Here is a 22617-nt window from a genome sequence, read left to right on the forward strand (position 1 = left end):
TTTACAAACCTCATATCACTGTTAATCCTAATATTAAACCAGTTAGTAAATAACACCTCACTCTCCATTCCATACTTAATGCATACGTAGCATAAATGTTCTAACAGTCACTTTACCCAAACCCTTCAAAGGGATTGCTGTAGACCTTGAAATAAGTTGTTTATTTTTAACAACTTACATTTAGGATACTCAAAAAAACTCAGTATGGTATACTTATCCACTTTATTCCACAACCATGAACAGCATGCATATCACACACATCTATAGTAAAAGTAGCAGCTAAGGTTGATTTTAACGGATTATTTCTTTGCATATAGAAATATTCACACCCCACAGAATACATTGATGCATTACTGAATATAGCAACAATTTTATATCAACAGTTCTACATAATAAAGCTACTCTTACAAAGCAGTATAAAGGTAATTTAGCTTAAGCTGCAGGAGATATTGTAAGATAGGCATGACATAATTACTCATTTTAGATGTACTGGTACGAGAAGTTGCCTATAGGTATAAAAAATGGATTTTTAGGCTTGTGCACAATTATTCTCATATGTCTGATCTATATGTACGGAAATAGTGTTATTATAGTGTAGCTATTACTACTTATTTATTTCCATTAAAGTTTCAAAATATTTTCTTCCTAACCCATTATCTGCTCTTGAGCTCCTCTTCCTCCTTCAAACACTGGCTAGAAATACATGGCCATGGAGCTTTATCAAAACTCCTTGTTTGCTTCTGTGATAAATGCTGTCCAAGTTGTTGATATTATAATTAAATTATAGAAAAAAAATAAAATTATATAAATCTAAAATAGAAGTATTGGAGACCAATGAGTTAAATAACCCAAACTACATGTCAGGTATATTAGTGTTACCATTACATATAGCAGTCTTTGCTGTGATAGTGTACATAGTGGAGTACAAGGCTTTGACTGGATGTTTATTTTAGTTCCAAATTAATAGCAGTGCTTTCCTGCATGTTCCACGTCCATCCCCATGCACTCATTTTTATGCAGTTTCTTAACCTGATGACTGCCTAGAAACTCTACTGTGCAATACAGTTCAGAACATCTCAACTTCCTTATCTGATGTTTGTTTCTATATTTAAAGTACAAAGACTTTTAATTGAAGGTGGAGCAAGGCTGATCAGTTACTCACAGTCTCTCCAGGGATCTCAGCCCGAAGAAAGAGCCATTCTTCAGCCCCAAGATCTTGTTGTTACTCAGAATCCTACAAGAAGCCAGGAAACAATCTGGTTAATAGAACATGATAATTCCACTGATCTAAAACATATAATTATAGTAAGTGACTGCTCTGTAAAACACTAATCACAAAATTCACTGCTTCATTTGCATTTTCTCATCATAGCCATAAATAAAGATTACCATCTCCCAAAGTGCATGGTTTTTTATTTATTAAATAAAGGCACAGTCAGTAAATATGTCAAGAAATGTATTTTGACTCCAGCTTGAAAATTCTTACACTGCGAAATGCCCACACTTTACTCATAGATTCTAAATTACCACTAAGTTACTTGTTGGTCTTCCTAGTCTGCAAAAAGGCTGGTAAAGCAAAAGACAAGTTAAAAACTGTTCCAGTAGATTAGAGGACAATAAAATCATTTTGCAGTGGCTGCTGTAGCAGGGAGGTACAAGCCATTATACCATGGATAGCTCACATATACAGACAAAGTATTTAATTTTCTATAGGAGAGACAAACAAAAACAGACAAGTCAAAAAATGTTTTCCTGTTGCAACCTCTGCATAGTAGAAAGTCAGTAATTAAGATATGCCTGACCCGTCAAGCACCACCACTCTCACACACCTGCAAACTGACACTGCATGCAGGCCATTCAAAAAGTTGTTTATTCTTCCTCTATGTTAAGGTACTGTGCATTTCACAAGTGATCCTTTCTAGTTCAGTGATTTTCCATCACTCTGTGTTCCCAGCTATTTCAGAAGCAATACAATATGAACATGCACTTGTTCTGAAGGTGTTACCCCTTAAAAACTTTTCAAAATGCAAAAGAAATGGTTTGTTTTAGAAGCTGGAGAAATTGGGTTTTTAATCTAATGATTATGCAATGTGCACAAGAAACATTTGACTCTGAAAGAACCTAATTCCAACTGCCTGAGAAACGAGGCTTTTAATGTAACATTTACAATAAATTATACTTCTCCAGTGCACAAAAGTACATTTCAAAACAAGACAAGCAGTTTGCAATAAGATAGAAAGCAGACCAGAAAAATTTAAAAAAAAATTATATTCTTAACTAGCAAACTTGAGATTTTTTTTATAAATTTTTAATTTTTGTAAAGTTTTTAAACAGTCTGTTACACAAGACAAGATAGTCTTGCTCTTAGCATTTACCATTGTATATGAACAATGAGTTCTTTGCCCCAACACAAATCTACCACACCAAATCTCACATCTAGGTGCAAATATAGTAACACTGACCCACAGAAAAAAAACCCAAAAAGTTAATGCAGCAAAGTGAAAATACTGCAATGTTAGTAAGGTCTAGAGATTTCTGCAGATCTAAAATTCATAAATAAATGCACATTTTGATCCGAGTTGAAGGCCCAGTGTGGGCCATCTACAAGGAGAAGAGATCTGACCTGTCCTACACTAAGCTGCTTGTCAATGCATGTGTGCAGCAGCACCACTCCTGACCCAGAACCAGACAGTGGCACCCACAAGTGGCCATTTGGCATCCATCATGATCCACAGACCCATGCATCTGAAAGCACACAGAACCCTCAGTCTGCAAAAAAAAAAAAAAAAACGTGCTCCAATATACACAGTTTGTTCCCATCAATTAAGAAACTCCACATGCCACAAGTTCCTCCTCCTACTCCTCAGATTAAAAATTTATGTATGATTATATTATTTATCTAATTTACCAACTCTTCTTTACCAATTTAGGAATACATTTCAGCAGTGACATGATGAAAGACTTGTTTAAAATTCAAACTATCTAAAGTAGAAAATGTAAATATATGAAATGCTCTAGTGTTTTATTTTCAGTCTTCTATTACTTTATTCTTTTATTCAACTTGTCCTCCAAGGCTGCACAGGACTGGAGTCAGTCAAGAAAAAATGAAGACCCAAAATTAAAATTGGCTAGGCTTGGAAAGACAAACATAAATTAGCCCACTTCATATTGGGTCTTTTTTTTTAATATACTTTTTTACAGAGAGACCATCTTTGAGGTTACAATGACGTTAGATACAGAGATGATATTTGGCCCACTCTGCATAGTGTGATTTGCAAAGATATGTGCACTTCAAAAATCACAGCTGCTTAGGTACAAGTACTTCTCTCTTTAAAATATTTTTATTGCGTCAATTGTTTTTCCAGCCTTCTATTCATTCTGCCCAGAAAAAGAGAGGAGTCTGAACTTTGCTGGCACTCCATGAAAATGCAGCACAAGTCAGGTGGTCTCTAGTCTGCCTCCATGTCCCGTTCTGTACAGCCCTACACACAGATTGAAATCAGCATCATTAACCCACAGAAAACAAACTCCTATTAATTAAAGAGAACTATCCAACTAGTAATAAATCACAAGATTAAGCAGATCGTTTAGTTCATAAATGGAATACTCAGTTAACACAGCTCATGATTCTTCAGTATTGCAATCTCATTCATTTTTGTGAAAGATAAACTGTGTCTTGAAAAATGTGACACCACAAAATTTTTTAAAAAACCAACAAATCTTAGCTATGTAGATTTGACTTTCTAAATGAAACCCTTCAAATCTTCTTACCAGAGTTTCACAGAGACTTTCACACAGAGATCAGATTTCAAAAATCAAGTTTCCTTCAGGGTTTCCTCTTCTCTACAGCGCCAACTTAAATTCAAGTTTTATAAACAAAGTAATATGGGTATCATAGTTAAAATATGATTCTCTTTCTGTTCAGAAATGCAAGCTTTAGAGAATCCTAACATTCCAGTAAGGTCCCTAAGGAAAACAACATCCTCTCTGACAATTCATACAAGTTATCTTCATTTCATTTAGCTGGGTGGTACTGCTACATGGGAAGAATCCACCTGTTTTTAATTAGTTTTAGTGATGTAAAAGAACTTGCAACAAACTGTTATCAAGAAGGATTTGGCTTGCACTGAAGATCAATTCTGTGAATAAAATGAACAATTTCACTGGCAAACATAAATCACATTCTTTTTCATACGGTAATAAATCACTTACTAAACTTTTGATGCAACTTGTAACATCCTTCCCTTCTGAGAATATTTACTGTGAGGATAAGTATAGAAGGGAGAGAGGTTTTGGTTACAGTGTTCAAAATCCTAACAGAGAAATGAGGCTTAACTACAGACAATGAAAAATCTCTTAAAATAATTAATGTCAGGAAAAATTGTGGCTATTACTCTTGATGCTGAAATTACACTGTAACTGTACATTATTTCTTTAGACAAGTATGTGTCAAGTATGGCCAAAATAGCTAAGTTTCTCTTTTCCCTCAAATACAGTCATCTGCTTACAGGGAAATGCTTCTAATTAAAGACCTGCAGAAATTTTGCAGTGATAAGCATCCTTTTCTGGTACTCACAGATGCAATGGTTTGGTGAATAAGCACATGAAAAAAGTGTTATTTATATTTTTTATTTTGGAAAGCTAATAACAAATTTATAACTGTCAGACCTAACAGAAACTGACTCATTCTAATCAAACTTCAAATAGAGGTTGCATTTTTTAAAAATAAACCAGCACCATGCACCCACTGTGAATAAGTAGTTCTCACATTTTACCATCCATAGCATTTTCACTTGGTTGCTTTTTGGGATTTTTTTCTGATGTGTTAGTGAATCACAGTGATGAATCTCACTATACACTGCAACTAAGCAGCTGGTTTAAATAATTATCAGTTTCTAGCCATGTGCTAAGAATCTCACATTTTAAATATTTTATTCCAGCAGAAGAAACACTATGAAAAATGAGCACACTTTATTTCAATGATAGTATTTTCCAAAGCAAAAAATCCATTTAAAGTAGTTTTTTTGGTTTGGTTTAGGTTTTGGGGGGGTTTTGGGTTGGTTGATTGGTTGGTTTAGGGGTTGGTTTTTTTTGGTGATGGCAGTGGGGTTTTTTCCTCTGTTTATTTTTTTGGTTTTGTTAAGGAAGAAGCTTCCCAGAGAAGCCCTTTAATAAGCATTTACAGCAGTTTGCAAACTGTCTTTGCACAATATTAATGATTTAAGCCCAAGTAACTGAAAATCCAAATCAAGGTACTTTCAGCCCCAGCTCTGACAGGATACAACTAAAATACTGCTGGGGAGCAATTTACATGTCACTACCACTCTGCTGATCAGACATGTTATGAACCACTTTGTTCCTGCAGCTGACCCTCCTAAATCTCATGTCCCTGCTACTCCTTGTCCCAAAACACACTGGGGGACAGTCTATCCCAGGGAGGCTGTTCAGAAGATATTAACTCAACACCAGGTCTGTCCTTTCCTGGCCCTGTGGAGCCCTCCAGAGCTGTTCCTGTCCTGAAGGAATTTCATTCCAACACCTTCTCTTGACTTGCACTGACATCCTAAAGCATTTAATCCATGCAAGTAGTTTCTGGCACAAATGTACTTCCCTGGGGGGCTGCAGCAGAGGCTGAACACAATTTCATTCACCCTGCACTGGAAACAAACCGACCTCACTATACACCAGGACCAAAATCATGCCAAGGAGATGCTAACAATGGAGAAGCATGGACAGTCCATGGGCCATTGCTTCCACTCTCTCCTAGACACTCTGGCTTTACAGGACAAAGACATCTACAAGAATAAATTGTTCTAATGGATAAAAGTAATTCCTCTGATTTTCTTTCTGATTCCTCCATTTGAATTAAACAAGCCACAAATCACAGTTTGCTTAAAATGATGCTGTGATTTTTGGTTTTGTGAAACCATAGAAAGTACAGGATGATGTGACACTGAGCAATAGTGTCTCATTCAAGTATAAAAAATGTCCAGCATAAGAGAACTTACTATCATATTTAAAAAGCATCAAATAAAGAGCTTGAAACCATAATGCAAACAAACTTCAACTTCCTATAACCTCTCAGAGAAAAGGAATCTTTTTAGTAAGCCTCCAAAGTCACTGACATTACAGAGTAAACAAATTCCACAGCTGAGGCTTCTTCAGTGGGATGGGGCTGCATCCCACCCAGTAAAGCCCAGAGCCTGTGAGCTCACACAGCAGTGCATCCACAGAGAAAGCACAGCTCAGATAACCAAATCTGCGGAGGACAAGGCATGCAGATGAACACTGCTATTCCCAAATGCATAGTGAACACAGAAGGAAGTGTGACCCGTTAATGAAAATATGTATTTCCTCTGATAATACCCACAGGGGAAAATACATGAAAACCACAAGCAAAAAACTCCCACCCAAACTTCATGAAAAATCAGCAAAATGTCAACTTTCACGTGATTTTCTGGTGAGCAGCCCAAGAACTGGTACAGATCAAACTTGACCCAGGCCTGTGTCTAGGCTGATAGACCTTGTCTAGAAAATTAAAATCTCTGAATCCTTCCTTTAAGCCCCACTCACTGAGCACAGCTAAAGGGACACTCAAGTGCTACAAGAAACACACCACAGACCCCAGCCACACCTGCCCCTGCTGTGCACTTGCTCTTAATCCCTATTCAGTTTTCTGCTTCTCAAGTAGAAAGGTGTGCTAGGCAGACATCCATGAGAATTTGAAAAAAGACACGACCTGGTCCACTGAGATTGTACATCTGGAATGACTGTGTAGGCATTCTGTTCAGAAATTGTTTTTTGAGTTCTTCAACTTAACATCAAGCAACTTGAAGTATCTTTATTTAAAAATAACAATTTAATAAGTTAATAATTTTTCATGGAAATCTGTTAACAGCTGAAGTTAAGTATTGAAGTTTAAGATGTTAATTCTCTTTACATGTTGTTAGATATAAAGGGAGTGTGAGTAGACATCCTGTGAAATTCCCTGTAACACTGGTAGGGAAAAACTATTTTCTATCAGAAATTCTGTCCTATTCTATCAGAATAAGACTGGAATAATTTATATTGAAACTCTAAAGTGTAAAATTAAAAACTAAGTTTTTCTAAATTTTTTAAACATTTAAAAATCCTTCTTGGTAAACCTATTACTTATTCCCCACAACATCTATAATTCATTGAGAGCTCCACCACAGAAACAAATGAAGGAGTTTGCCCACAAACATGGCAGAAATAGCAAAGTAAATTAAAAAAAGGATACCTGCTTTTTGTGCCACTCATTGAGAGATACATGGAGCTATCATAAAATACAGGTACTAACTGCACATTTTTATTCCCCTCTCCAAATTGAGAACCACAGCCTAACTACTGAGCTACTACCTAAGACTTCAAGAGATAATACTAGAACTATACAGACAGACTGGGAGGGAAGTCACAGAACAATAACAAAACTGATTGAACAAGTGAAAAGAGAAAAAGGACTGAAAACACTACTGACGGCACTGGAGATGAATGGGGTGTGGTGGACATCTACATAGTCTGATACCCAAACACAAGGAAGGAAAAGCTGTAAAGATATGGGGAGTATTCATTAATTTATTATATATCAGTATCTGTGTACAGTAATTCAATGTCTGCCTCTCTTTCTGACTTTGAGAACATCAAAACTTAAAAGAGCATAAAGCTAAATTATCAGAAGAGTAAAGATGCATATAATGGCCTAAAGTGACACCTCTCTTCCTGAAGGGAATTATAGCCCATTGTATTGTCTTTTTAAACTAAACAAAGCATTCTTAAAAATGGTCAGCATTCTTAAAAAGAATCATACAAAAATCCTGTAGAAAGCAATAAAACCCAGTCTCTCACCAGTTCCAGCTGGTTTTATCATTATCTTTCATGCATACCAGCTTTTGTCAAACCCATTGACTTGCAGGAATACCAACTATTAGTGAAAACAGAAAAATACTCCAAAAAGTGCCAACTATTGTACATAGTATGTTCATATGGCAGATACAACCCCCAAACAGCTACAGCGCAAGAGGCTGTAACAATGTGCTAATTATCATTCTAATTTGTACAGTACCAGCTGTACAGCAGCTTCCTGATCTTGACACTATTTGAGGACAGGAAAAGAAAGCATAAGCATAAAGAAATTTCCTTTCAGGCAATTACTTATTTAAATGGAAGTCCTTCCAAAAGTGCAAATTAACAGCAATAGTCTGTCATAAATTTAACAGAATGTGGGAGAAACTGTAGTATGAAAACAGAATATTGCTTTTGTGGAAAACCACTGTTCAACAGCCCCACTTTCAGTAATTTAAAGTATAAGGCAAAACTCGTATTCTTTTGTGTTTGGTGTTCATGCTGGTGGCTTTTCATCAAGAGTCCTCTTGGATGACATAAGGGACTGCTAGGTCACATTCAAAATACCAGACCCAGACAATTCTCATATTAATTACCACATCAACTGATTTAATTAGGTATAGTCATATTCAAGAGCCTTTTGTTGTAAGCAACATCACAATTCAAACAGTAAAACAAAATATTATCATCACTAGCAGGACACACGACTCATCTCTCCCCAATGCTGGTTTAGTGGTATTAACGTATCAACAAAAGGAAGCAGCAAGGTCACTCTCAAATAGAAATTTTAATATGATTTCCTAACAGTGGGGGAGTTAAAAGAGTATTCAGCTTTTGAACAAGCCCACTCCACTACAGAATAATATTAATTAACTGAACAGGACAAGTAGCAGTAGGAATCAAAGCATTACTAATAGGACTGCAAGTACTTCTGAAAAGAAATGTACTTGTCTATTTTATGACTTTTGTCAAGCATTAGAGAATTTCTGAACTAGATGATCCTATTAAGTACAACTTTTTTTTCCCCACAAGAACTTGAGGTCTAAAGGTTATTTCTAAAGATCACTGAACACCCGAGGTGTCATACAGGATTCTGTTCTACAGAATACAAGTTTAATCAATTGTATTCAAAAAAGTCAGGACCTGGAAAACTTACATCATGAGTGGATGATTGTAGAAAAAGGTTTGACAATAGCAATATAGCACTGGAATAGTAAAGTGGAATTACGCAGTGATATTTCCTAAAATCACATAATACTGAAGATAAAAAATGAGGACATTTAAAAAAGGGATAAATCATTACTATTTTACTACAACATAGACACTTATAACACCATTTAGCTGTCTAGAGAAATCTTTTACAAGATTTGAACTTGAGTGCATATCTTTTTTCAAAAGTTAGTTAAAAAATCCACATGATCTTTTGATAAGACAGAGTTGTCTTTACATCATTTGAAGAGAGAACTTTATCTAAGTGAACTTTTGGACTATATCACTATACCTGTCATGTGCATGGTCTTTACCTGAGACATAGTTATGCATGTTTAACTTCCTGTGATGGGTCTTACTGAGTCTAGCAGAATTATTTACATGGATTAAATTTGTCACGTGCATTAGTTTTTGAAGATCAAAGATCCTATTGTCAGCATTTGCTTTGGAGAAAGAGAGGAATCATTCAAAGCTTCTCTACAATGAAAAGGAAATCCTTATGTCTAACACTATTCCTAAAAGCATATGTAGCCAGCTTGTGACAGCATGGGTCTGCATGCCCTGGTGTTCTTGCTTTTGCCTTTGACTCACTGCACATCCTTCTATCAATAATTATTTCAAATCCATTTTTAGTGGGAAAAATGAGATTCACACAGATTATTAAAAAAAATTAAAAGTTCTCCAATGAGTAAGCCTGTGCAATAAACACGGGGATTTATTGAAGTGATTGTCTACAGGAGGATTTGCTTTTGACAGGTTTTTCATTCAACTCACTTGACACTGTGGGAAGATAACATTCTTATGTTTGTTTCTCATTCACACTTCTATGAAATTCACCACCAGCAGTGGTGCAAACACTGCCAGGAGTTGCAGAGAAGTTGACAGAACAATGCACTGGAGCACTGTGCAGACTGAGCATTTCAGCACACTCAGCACCAACCAGACAGAAAAGAGCTGAGAAACGTCTTCATCCTACAGGACATGAATTTTTACACTCACTGCAGTGGGAATAAGAAGTTCATTTAAGTTCCCCACTTTAAAACAGTTTCTGCAAGGGATTCACCATGGTGATTCATGGCAAGGTCAGCATAACCATTCCACTCTCCTGGGCTGGCATTCCACTGTTCAGCCAAATAATCACAAGCACCCCAAAATACCTTACACCTCCCACAGGTGGGCCAAACCCATTTTTTGCACTACATACAATACAGTCAGGAGGCTTTATTCTATAAATAAATTTTGAGGTTTTAAGTTCAAGGAATTTAACAGGACTAGCAAATAAATTATTACCATTTAATTAAGACGTTTATAAGAAAGAATTCACCTTTCCTAATTCAGATTTTACTATAACTTACTTCTAAGTCACTTTGTACAAAGAGTAAAATTTCCTGAGTCACCATTCCTTTTCTAGTACACTTCATATATTAGCTTTTGTTTCCCTTGTAAGATCTTTTCAGCACTTCTCATATTCAGCTCACTGCTCTTCTCTTAAATCCTGAAACATTCATTTAGCTTTCCCTAGTTTTGCTAATCTTTTATGTATTCCTAAAAAAGCATTATAAAGTTTCCATATTACTTCTGAAAACTATGCTCAAAATTGTCTTCAAAATACTTGTCTCTCAGTTACTAAAACAGTTAAGCAGTAACAATTGCTGACAATAAATCCAGAAAAATACTGAAAAGTTTCAATTGTAGTAATTTATTTTGATTTTCCCACAAATTGGTTTGTTGTTTTTATAATGTTTATAGCTTAACTTACAAGTTCTGCTGGGACTTTAATTGTATTCTGCAAAAGACCTATCTGCAGTAATGTTTTTTTTTTAAATGACAATGTACACCTTCTGATAATTCAATGAAATACAGAACTCATTGTACATCCTTTGGGTAATATATATGAAAACTGAAAGCCTGAAAAAAAACTTGGTCTGGCATCATTAAATAATTCCTTGCTGAATTCGAAAAGAAAATCTCTTTTCATAAGGATATATTTAAAGAGCTAGGTTAAGAAAGCTAAATTGTTTTTTACTATTTTGCCTCAACCATTAAGACTGCATGTCAGAATGGTCCCCAGCCTTCCATTTGGTGTCAAAGACTGAGAGGAACAGAGTTTTAGCTGTTAATAAGGAGTGACAAAGGGGTTCTTCTAAGGCACTTGAAACAGCTACTCATAGATACTCTGGCAAAGTGACAGCCCAAAGCTTTAAACAGTTAGTGATTATTCTTTTTTAATTCAGACAGCAAGTGAACCCAACACAATGCATACAGTCCAGCATACAAGTTTATAGTTCTTCTTGGAGCTTCTTCAAGTCTGCAAAATGGTTTAAAAAACAGACTTGGGTTAATGTCCATTTGAGGGAGAAAATGCAGGATGACAGATAATTTGATTCTCCCAATCATCTGGATTGACCTCTTGAGGTCATCCAGGCCCATCTGCTTATCTCCTGACTCAGGTAGATCAGGGAACTCAGAGTGGTAAAATAGGGACACTTTTGTGTAATTGTGTAATCCACAACACAATTTTGTGTACTGTGTAACCCACAATAGCTGTTGTGGATTATTCTGGCCTTGAGCACTACTTATAAAATGGTCTACAACAGCTTGAACAATTCTTAAAAATTTGAAATTTAGAAGGCAGAGATCATCTGCTCTAAACTTACTGCACAAGAGAATTGTCACAGTGTGTCAGACTGAGAAACTCCAAAGGTGAGCTTTTCCACAAACTCCTTCTGCTTTGCCCAGCATGGGTCCCTAACTAGACAATTAATAATTAATTATTGTAAGCAGAAGACTCCACTTACTTGGTTGAAAGTACTAATTTTAAGCCTAAGCAATATCCTTGTGTCTTATCACTCAGAGATTTTGCACTGGTGAAGGGAAATGTGGTTACCTTAAGAAAATGGGCTTTAAAAAAATTCTCCTAGGACATTTGAGAAAGCAGTTTTCACCCCATGTGATGAATGCAACACAGCAATTATCTCTGAGTCCATCTACTTCCCAGCTTCCAAGCTAAAGTGGTCAATGACTGTCTCAGTTGTGATTTGGGTTTTTTTTAATCCCAGTCTCAAATGCTGTATCTATCAGCTCAGGTACTTAAAATTATCTTCCTAAGGCTGTGTTGTTCAATATTTGATGTTCTTTCCATTTTAACTATAGCTGCAATCTCTGAAAAAAAGCTTTCAGCACAACTGTTCAAAACACTGGTATAAATAATACAAAGACACCTATCATTTGATTCAACTTCCATTACACAACTCACTTCTTCCTACCTTGCTTTGTATCTGTTTCTTTTGCATCAGTCAATGTTCAGCTCACTCAACCACCTTTTGTTTGATACTCGATTGCAAATATTCAACTTTACCTCTGTGCATTTCTGCCAAATGACTCCTAAAACATTTAGTTATACAATAACTGTAGCTGAATGCATTTGCTTTTCAAATAATAAACTCTGGCAGCAATATCCACAAGGAATTCAAGAGCCTTTGTGGGGAATCACGTCCTGAAATGATCACAGCTCTGTTAAATAAGGCTCGGTTATTCATAGTGGTTTCCCAATTCATTTCTTTCAGAGGTTTTAAAAGTTTTCCTAAACTAATGATGACAGAATAATTTATTCTTTTTTTCAGAAGCATCTTCAGATCCTTGAATAAATAATGAGAGTGATAGCACCTTTCAGGGATGCCTGAAATGACATGAAAGGATAAGTAAGACCAGTTGCACTTATTTATTTTTTAAAAACAGAGACTGTCTTCAGAAAGAATTTAATAAATAAAAGGCACAAAAAAAAATAAAAGTAGGGTTATGGAAGATAGTATAGCTATGAATACTAATGAAGAAAAACAAGTAAAGCAAAGTAATATAAAGACTGTCTTTTCTGGTACACATATAATTACAAGCTATTTACTAAACTGATTTACAAGCAATACACAATTTTTGTTCTTTAGAAAATCAGCACAACCTGCTTGAAGAAGAATGACAAAAAAAGATTCTGTCCTTAAATAATTCCTAAAATAAATAACTTAGACATTCATTCTTTGGCCAAGTCCCTGTTAGAGTAACGGGCATTTGGGTGTACCAATGTGGAAGATCCATCATCCATCAAAGACAAGAAAGCACAGGGCACAGCAGACAATTCTTCTAACAACCAAAATCAGCATGGGCACCCATCTGTCTCTTTTCCACTGAAATGCCATTTTATCATTTATAACTGCACTGTATGCAACACACACAGTTGTTATTTCCTTGCTGTTCATAAATTGATTACTTTGTGCTCGTTGAGTTGACAGAGATGGTTAATGTATAGAACTCAAGGCAGCAAGTTGCTGGTACAAGTATTTCACACTATTACTGAATTTTGACTGAAACCAACCAAGTAACAGATCTCAAAGACTATCAAGTGCCAGCCAGATGATAACAAAAAAACCACTTAACCTGCATGAGAAAAAAAACCAAAAACTGCAACATACACTCTCTGGATTATCAAATAAGATTTCCAACATTAAACCTCAATATTTCAATGATGTTTCAATCAGTTTCACCCTCATGCTATGAAAGATTAAACCAAGAGTAAACATCATTTTCCTTCAAACTTCATTTAAATATCTATTTCTGCTGTGTTTCTGGTATTGAATGAAGCTAACTTTGGTATTGATAGTTTGTTAGGTCCCTTTCTCTAAAATTTGTTTACTTACCCTCCACTAGACTCCAAGTTCTTATAGAATATCAGCAAGACACTCATAGAAATATAGAAGCTGTGCCAGAAATTAGCCCCAGTAAATACTACAGAATATTTAGAAGGTATTCAGAAGTCCTTCTTTACCAAGTTTTCAGAAAGCTTTGTGTAATAAAGATTAGGTAAAAAGCAGGAATTTTATTTCCAAAAACAAACTATTTCAAGATGGTAACACAAATCCCAATACATACTTGAAATATATCTCTTCACTGTAATCTTTGTATTAGGCACTTTCAGACTAAACAGACATTTTCCTCCCAAGTCCTTCACATAAGCCAAGCAATCTGACCTGATTGCTTCAGTACAAAATCAATTATATCCAGCATAGACTAGGGAAAATATTAATAAGAATGGCTCAATATCTTAATTATGTATGATTCTGGTCTAACCAATTTGAATATTTATGTAGAATAATAGATTACCTCAAAGCATTTCATGGCAAGATAAGCACACACTCCCATAAGAACAATATACCTGAAGTGAAGCTTAACACATCCACATCAGTTGTCTACCTACAGCAATATTATCTAATGTGTCATGCTCTGATTTGCTTTTTCTTTCATTTCAAAAACACTTCTATACTTATAAAATGCATCTTATTACAAGATGACAGCTCAGGAATTACTTTTTGAGGGATTTGGCACTTTTTAAAGTCTATCTCTGAGAAGTCTGGCTGCCAATTCTCTTTAAAACAAGTTTCTAGATACTGTGGACACAAAACCAACAAATGAAGAAAAAAAAACCAACCCAAGGTTACCATCCGGGCACACTAGAAGAATCTTTTAAAAATCAGGCCTTTTTTCCCCAAAAAAACCCAGCCCTGAGTCACAACTTCTGCAATGGTTCCTTCCTGCCCTTCAAATCCTGGCACGCTAAGTCCTCTGCTGTAGCAGACCCTGGAGTCCCAAAAGGCAGAGAATTGCCTGGCAGAACAGGGAGCCTCACACTCCCCTGCCACAGCACTTACCCCTGCAGGACACTGCATTTTGGCCTTCTGGAGCCCACAGTCGACCTTAGGGATTGCCATCTGTTTTGAGAAGGGGAAGAGGTCAGGGTTCCCCAAGCAGCACCGCAGGACTCGGCACAGCCCCGCGCACACAGGATGGGGAAAGGCTGCTGGTGACTGAGCCCAGGACATTCAAGCTCACCCAGAGCTCCTTCCAGGTACCAATAAGTCAGATGGAGAGTAAGAATTTAGAACTTTCACCAAGCAGCTTCATTTTGTGTGTCCATAGCTCCCTGAGGGCTCTTTTCACAGCAAAATATTCAGACTGCCAGCCCTGAAGCACTTCTTAACTAAAAGCTATAAAGTTGCTGCTGAATAATTTGGTACTCATCTCAAGCATGCCTTAAGAATCCTATACTAAATAAACAGGAAAATCTGTTTTCTAGATGCTATTTTCACCTTTCTATCTAAAAAGACTCTATCCATAAATTTACTTCATTTCAGAGTTATAGATGCTGGAGATATACCACTCAGACATGTTTCCTTCATCAGACTAACCAGTCCTAGAGAGGGGATGTGTTGCCTTTCAGACACTGCTGAGCAGACACTCAGACACTATCTTATGATTCAGCAGAGCCAAGATAAGTGGAATTTTAAATTGCTTTTGATGTTTCTTACATCTACAATAATGAATGACACAACAGCTATCTTTTGTGATACGTGTGCATCTGAAGATCATTATCATGCCATATGTACTGAAAAAATTTTATTAAATGTTAACTTACTACTTAAAGCAGTTTCAAATAGCCAAGACCAAAAGGGAGCTGCAGAAAAGCAAAAGGCAATATCTTCTGTGCCCTTCTTTATTGCTACAACACACATACTAGAGGATATATAAATATATTGTTTCTTACTCTGAAAGGTATATTCCTTGGCTAATGGAATTTTTATAACCTTTTCTAAGGGAACAGATTTTCAGATATTTGAAATAGCAAACCATTTTATGAATTATGCTAAGTTTCAAAGGTTATTTTTTTCATTGCAAAGCCTTCTCTCACTGGCTGTAGCAAAACAGAACCAAGAATGTATTTATTTTGCAATAATCTTTCTTGATAATAGCACAGGACATGAATAAACACAGAATTTCAAGCTCCCTTTGCTTCCAGTGCAAAATAAAATAGGTATTGAGAACAGTTAGATCAGAAGTAAAGGAATAATGGAAAAAATATTTAAATTTTCACACAGGCTTTTTATGATCAAAGACAAAATCCAGAGCAATCTAGTGGAAGCAAAAATGAGATTAACTTCATTATGACCCTACCACTGAAAGCTTTAATGTTCTTTGTTTTATAAAACACATCTGAGTATTCTCTACCCTTAAAATTACACCCATTTCTTTAAGTATTATTGTTCCACAGAAAGTGAATCAAAGTAGCAGAAAGAGAATTATTCATGTGGCTTTGGACTTCTGGGTGAGTTGGCAACAAAAACAAATCTCCGGCGTCTCAGGCTGCAATTCTGAGCAAGGAACTCTCCCTCCCACTTCACCGATTTCAACCTGAGCATTGGGATGAGTAAGAATTACATTGCTGAAAAACACCAGGGGAACAAAAACTGTGAGCAAGAATTAGCTGAGATACATTAGTCAACTTCAGACAGCTTAAGAAAATTCCAGCTGCATGTTGCCATCTTATTGCAAAGGTTTCGTACCTTCTTGGTGATTTCTCACGGGCAGCTCCTCACAGCACTGAATCCTTCTTCTTCTCAGCACAACCAACAACTTCCGTCTAACTTCTCCAGCAGCCAACCTACTCTTTAACAATACCCACCCTAACTGGAACTAGCTGTGGCCTAGGAAGGGCAGGCCTGTTCCTAATTCTTGATAATTAGCATAGCTGTAACTCTTTAGGGGTGAGATCACCTTCATCACTAGCTCTATTTTCCTACTTTCCATCCATCCACAGCTGCATTGCTTAAGCAAAGTTAATTTCACCCCTAAGACTAAGATTCTTATTAAATCACTGAGTATGAAAGCCAACATACAAGTATACATTCATTTTACAGATTCCATTGAATCAGTTGGGTCTCAGCAAAGCACAACTACCTCACCTCTCTGGGATTGCTCTCTTGTGCTTTTCCTGTTAATGTGGTAAAATGGTAAAACATTAAGTTCAGCTAGGAAATCCATCTGAGCAGAAGGGCAGTGCAAGCAGTGGTTCCTCCCAGGGATACCCAGAGCCTAAGGAGTGGACAGGAAGGAGAGAGACAGAGCAGAGGACAGAAAACCTCCAAGCAAACTCTGAGTTCACTGCATGCCACCACTGAACATCAAAAACAACCACTCATCTTTGTGAGACATATACTTAGGAATTTTCTCAGAGGATACACCTCAGAGAATAACACTGTCAGTGCCAGAGAACAAGAGTTTTGCAGGTTGCTTTGGAAAATCAGGAGCTTCTTTATGTTGCCACATCCTAAGGAATACTACATTAAGCTTTTAAGGGGCATTCCTAGTTGTAACCAGTATGATCTGATAGAAATTCAGGGGGAAATGGCACTATTTGATCAGACAAGATTAAAAGAATGAGAATATGGCACACAGAGTATTGACTTTGCAAAGTCAAGCTGTAAAGCCTGAAATCACTTCCACTTAGCAGATGCAGTGTACCAAGACTTAAAATCCAGTACAAGAAAGTCTGGCTACTGATCCACAGAGTTCACCAGAAACTTAAAGGCATCAGCAAACAGCTCCTGCCTCAGAACACATCTCCGGAACTCCATCAAGATGTCAGATGTCTGCTGTACTTTCAGCTCCCTCTACAGTGTAGAGAATAAATCAAAAAGATTGCTGGACTCCTTGGCACCTTTACAGAGTGCTGTAAGTACCTGGGTTAGAAAAAAACATCTTGACTGTCAAAATTTTTTTATGTATAATCTCCATATATATTTGAAGGGCAGAAGTTTTGAAAATTTACAGCTGTTCTTGTAGATTAAGATGACAACTGAACCCAGCCATTCCATTTAACAAGTGTCACAGCTCACAGCAGTGACAGAGCTGCATTCAAAACTGGTGAAGGAAGGGTTAAATCAGTTGTCACTTGGTGAAATTCTGACATTGACTTTCATGTAGATACTTGGCTACCAAGGGCAATGAAAAACTGTGGTGGCATTCATTGACCTTTCCTCCACACCTAATGCTGCCTGACAGAAAGACTGAACTTAGTCTGTCAATTATAAATTGCCACTCTGCTCTCACTCTGATCAACTAAATCATCTGAGATATTAAAAACAAAACCTCCCCTATACCTGCCTTGGCAATAAGTCTCATGAAAACATTCATTGTTGGGTAAGTTTTTGAGCTTGCACCAATCTTTTACAGCTGTGATAAATCACTGTTACTACAGTTTGTGTGACTGCACATTTATCTCTAAAGTAGAAGGAATCACATTTCCAGTTATGGCTTGTACTACAAAGTAAGATGGTTACTCTTGTAAATCTTTTAAAGGCTATTTCTAGAGCCAATTTCAGAATTTTAAGGACCTACTGCTGGCCCTAGAGCCTGAAATCAGATACTTGCACAGCTATAGCATCTGTTTAAGTTCAGCTGAGAAGAAAGAGGGGAGGAGGAGAATAATATTAATAAAATAGCAAAGTTAATGCATAACAACTTCCTGAAATGACTTGAAGTTGAACTCAGTAAAAAAGTCAACTACCAACCTCATTTGGAGAGTGTCAACAGAATATAAAAACCACTGAGGATAAATTTAACACCACCTGACCCAGCAACACAAATGTCTTTAACATTTAATAGATTTAACCACAAACACTGATTCTGTCTATAAAAATTAGTGCTTTTCAGAATACCAAACCTAGAGTTATTTTTTCTTCAATTTATGTCTATTTTATAGGTTTACAAAGTTTGTAGCATTATTAAAGCAAGTTACAATATTCTCTTGCATGTGAGCATAGAACAACTCTCATAGGACTGCTCTATACATTGTACTTTGCTTTTTTTTTTTTGAGATGCCTCTTTCATCTTAGGTATTATTTATGCTTTTATACATTTACAGTTTGAAAAGAGCACTTTTAAAAGAGGTTTAAAAACTACAAGACTGTCTTCAGACCTGAGCTTGACCCTTTCAATCATGTAAAATTATACTGATCTAATACTAGAGTCTCACTGAAATCTAGATCAGTTTAGAAATCTGATGGAAGTCGCTCACCATCTATGTGAAATGTGGAAGTGAGATCTGGACTACAGGCAACAGCCAGAAGAGGGCAAGGGAAGACGATCCAGGACAGAGGCATTGAGGCAAATAACAGGATTAGACTGAAATTATAAAAGTGAATTCACTTTTTATCACTTTCTCACACTTTTTAGATGTATGTATTCTCTGCAGAGATGCCCAAGAGACAGATGTTTTAATGAATGCCCCAGCAAGTTTCACCATACTCACCACAGTCAAATAAAGAACAGATGTAGTAACCTATCAAGAGGTACCTTCACTTTAACTACTTGATCACCCTTCTTCTAAAGCATCCATGGTTGCAATTTTATCCAAATGATACACCAGAACTACAAAAATCTCCTTGGCCTGCAATCTGGATCATCTCACTCCCATCTGTAAATCATCAGCTAACCACTGACTAATCAGCAGTTACATGCTTTGGGTAGCAATTTATTTCATAATTTTGAAAAAAATATATACAAGATAATTGTGGGCTTTAAGAGGCATGCAGGAATAAGATTAACAGATTTCTTATTTAGCTTGAATATAACTTAAATGACGTTGTCTGTATCAACAAGCTTATACAGTACATGTGACCTAGTTTATTTATATTTCTTTTAGTTTGCCACTAGATTTTATAAGCTGTATTAGCCCAAGGTGTGTAACATTCATAAGACAAGTAAAATTTCTGGCCCCATAGTTTATATTCCATAATTTTGCAGCTGCATAATTCAGAAAGAATGAGTAGCGAAAATAACTACAAACCACAACTGGCTTCATTCATTCCCAAACGCATTATCACTTTAAGAAGTGAAAATTCCAATATTTTACTTTCTAACATGCAGCATACCTTAAAAAAAAAAAAATACACCCCACTAAGTTCGCATTCTAAGTGGACTTGGTTCTTCTCAACATTCATTCTGTTCCCAGAGAGGGCTATCAAGCTCCTAATAGTTCAATAAGCTCAAAATAAAAGTATGCTTTGGAATGTTAAGTCTGTAAATCAGGCAAAGTATTTTATACACTTACAGGTGGTTTTGATTCTATAATAAAAGGAATTTAAATTCCTAAATCCTACAGTGTTATTATGAAACTTTAAGACAGTTTGCTAAACTTCAACAATGTGCCTTTATCTTTAAATTCTTTCAGATTTCCTACTATGTTTAAAGAGAAAGAACTTTCATAAGGCTGATTAAAATTTTCCTAAGCGATATAGTTTCATAAATATGTATTCATGAAGAAAGAAGAGCTCTTGAACTTGAGATGGGCAGCTTTTGAATCCAGAAATTCAATTTCCTCAGAGAATATCTGAAAGCCACATTACAGGAAGCTATGGTTCCTGACTCAAGGGAAGTGGAGGGAAGGAAAAAGTAAAATAACAAAATGTGCAGCTGACCTGAACTTGCCAAAAAAATCAAAATAAATATTACTCTGCATATATTGTCCCGAGCACATGTTGCATTATAAACAGCAGCTGGCAGGCACCAATAAATAAAAAGGGATGAACTTTTTTAATATGTCTACACTTAGCAAATTATCAAAACAAAACCAGCAACATAAGCTATTCCATCAGCATTCGTAAGGGTTCTCTTGCATTTTCCTTACATTTCAAATTCATTTCTGATTGCTTCTGCTAGTAAACAATACACAAATATAGGAATTATCTTAATGATAATATTGCACATTGACAGACAGTCTGTCTCTGCCATGTGAAGTACTGCAGACTTTTAAGACATTGCTTAAAGTCTGTCCTCGGTAAACTCGTTACTCCAAAGCATCAATAAATGTACCTGCAGCCCTTTTAATCCACGCCAGTATAAACACATGTTCTCATTGTACATTTCTTGTTCCAAACTTCCTTTTAAAGCATTATATTATCTCCTCTGACAGTGTCACTCTCTGCATTCAGATACAGTTTATACAAGTATACCAATTTGTCTTTCATATCAACTAAACTTAGTCCTTTGTCCAGGTATTTCTATTTCAATCAAAAAACTTTGTCTCAGCATATTAAACTTGGTTTTATTTACTATACTGCAGCAGTAAACACTTTTGAAAATAGTATTTTTCCTAAGTTGTACATGTGCCATACTTAAATTTCACTTCCTTTACTTCAACACCATTCCAATTTCAGTAAAAGCCCCTCCTAAGTTTACTGCTAATTATATCCTGTCAATGCATTTGTTTGCTCTTTATGTCAATGTATCCATGCTACTTCCTCTTTGCTTACTGGGGATGATATCTATATTCAGTCACCAAAGTTCAGAGTATTGAGTTTTTCCAGGTTCATTCAAATTGTTTGAACAGCACAGAAAGAAAAAACAGAAGTTTGGTCTTTCATAATTAACTGACTAAGAAAAATTATTTAAATGGTTGTTGTTGTTTTTTACAATGAGAAACATTGCTGCATTACAAAATGTGTGTATTAAAAGAAATTAAAGTATAAATTGTGAGGTTTATTCCAGGAGTGCCCAACAGGAAAATAGTGATTTTTCATCAGAACTCAGTAGATACAAGTGCAAAATGCAAAGAGTTTGAAAATACCAAGTGTGGACTAAATCCTGAGGATCTTTATGCCTGCCAGGATAACATTTGGCCCTACCTCTTCTCTCCTGAGAAATAGAATAAAAATTTTACTTTTCCTGGGTTCAATGCATAAGTATCTAACAAAAAATATTTAAAATAATGATATATGGTAATTACTTGTGTGTAAAAAATCTACCTGCCACTAAAGTATCTTGAAATATATTCTTCATTTAATTATCTTCTCTCCTAACATACATAGTTAAAATCAATGTTCTTACAACTATATGAAAATAAAATTCAAGTTAATTTTGATATATCAGCATTGAAGAGGTTTCTTATTTCTTTATACTTGAATCTCTCTTTGAAGGTTAATTCATTGGAACTATTGGTTTCCTTCTGTGAATAATTTTTTCTGGTCTCCAGACTTTCAAAATATTATTACTGTAATTAACATGTATTTGAAGAGTTGATATTACTGCATTGCTTTCAAAGTCTTCTGAATACCTTGTACCAATCAACTTATTCATGGAATAAAATGACAGAGGCAAACCTAGGACCATCCAACAGTTATCCTTAAAAAGTTATGATTTTAGTTTCTCTGTAAGAACTGCAGAACTGAAGCAGTACTTAAAAATCCTTGATAATTTTAGCATCTTTGGCCTCCCCATCTACTTCTCAGATCATTTATGAAACCCAGCACATTTTCATGGTACTTCATAAATAAACAATAATCCAGCACATCTTCATGGTACTTCATAAATAAGCAATAATGACAATTTTTCATGCAGAAACACTTGAATCACCAGAGCATATTTGTTCACATCCATCACATTCTTATCCTTAACTGACATTGAGGACTGTACCTGTAATTTTTAATTCATAACTCACCATGTGAAGACATTACTGTCACTCCCCTTATGCTTATTTTCCTCATCAGAACCTCTGTCTCCAGATCACCTTTTTGATGCAGAGAAGGAAGCTACTTCTTCCAGCTTGGATTCAGACAGGCAGGAATGGACATCAAACCTGACCACAAAGGTCCCAAAACCTCATCAAAATGGGATGTGATCCCAGCTTCCTCTGAAGCTGAGAGCAACTAGCCAGCAAGCACATGA

The 22617-nt window shown here is 36.0% G+C and overlaps 1 protein-coding gene across 3 annotated transcripts in view; it reads right to left on the reverse strand.

Annotated features, from left to right (window-relative positions):
- LOC135306654 (adhesion G protein-coupled receptor A3-like) overlaps window positions 1-22617 on the reverse strand; it is a 254345-nt gene that overhangs the window by 211311 nt on the left and 20417 nt on the right. For 2 of the 3 annotated variants that reach the window (XM_064430966.1, XM_064430967.1), the window contains exon 2: window positions 1163-1234. In XM_064430966.1, coding sequence (XP_064287036.1) covers window positions 1163-1234 — 72 coding nt within the window. Of the gene's footprint in view, window positions 1-1162; window positions 1235-1829; window positions 1863-22617 lie in introns of those variants that run through there. The other variant, XM_064430968.1, reaches the window with a different exon arrangement.

This window comes from Passer domesticus, chromosome 8, assembly GCF_036417665.1.
Source record: "Passer domesticus isolate bPasDom1 chromosome 8, bPasDom1.hap1, whole genome shotgun sequence".
Classification (NCBI taxonomy): Eukaryota; Metazoa; Chordata; class Aves; order Passeriformes; family Passeridae; genus Passer; species Passer domesticus.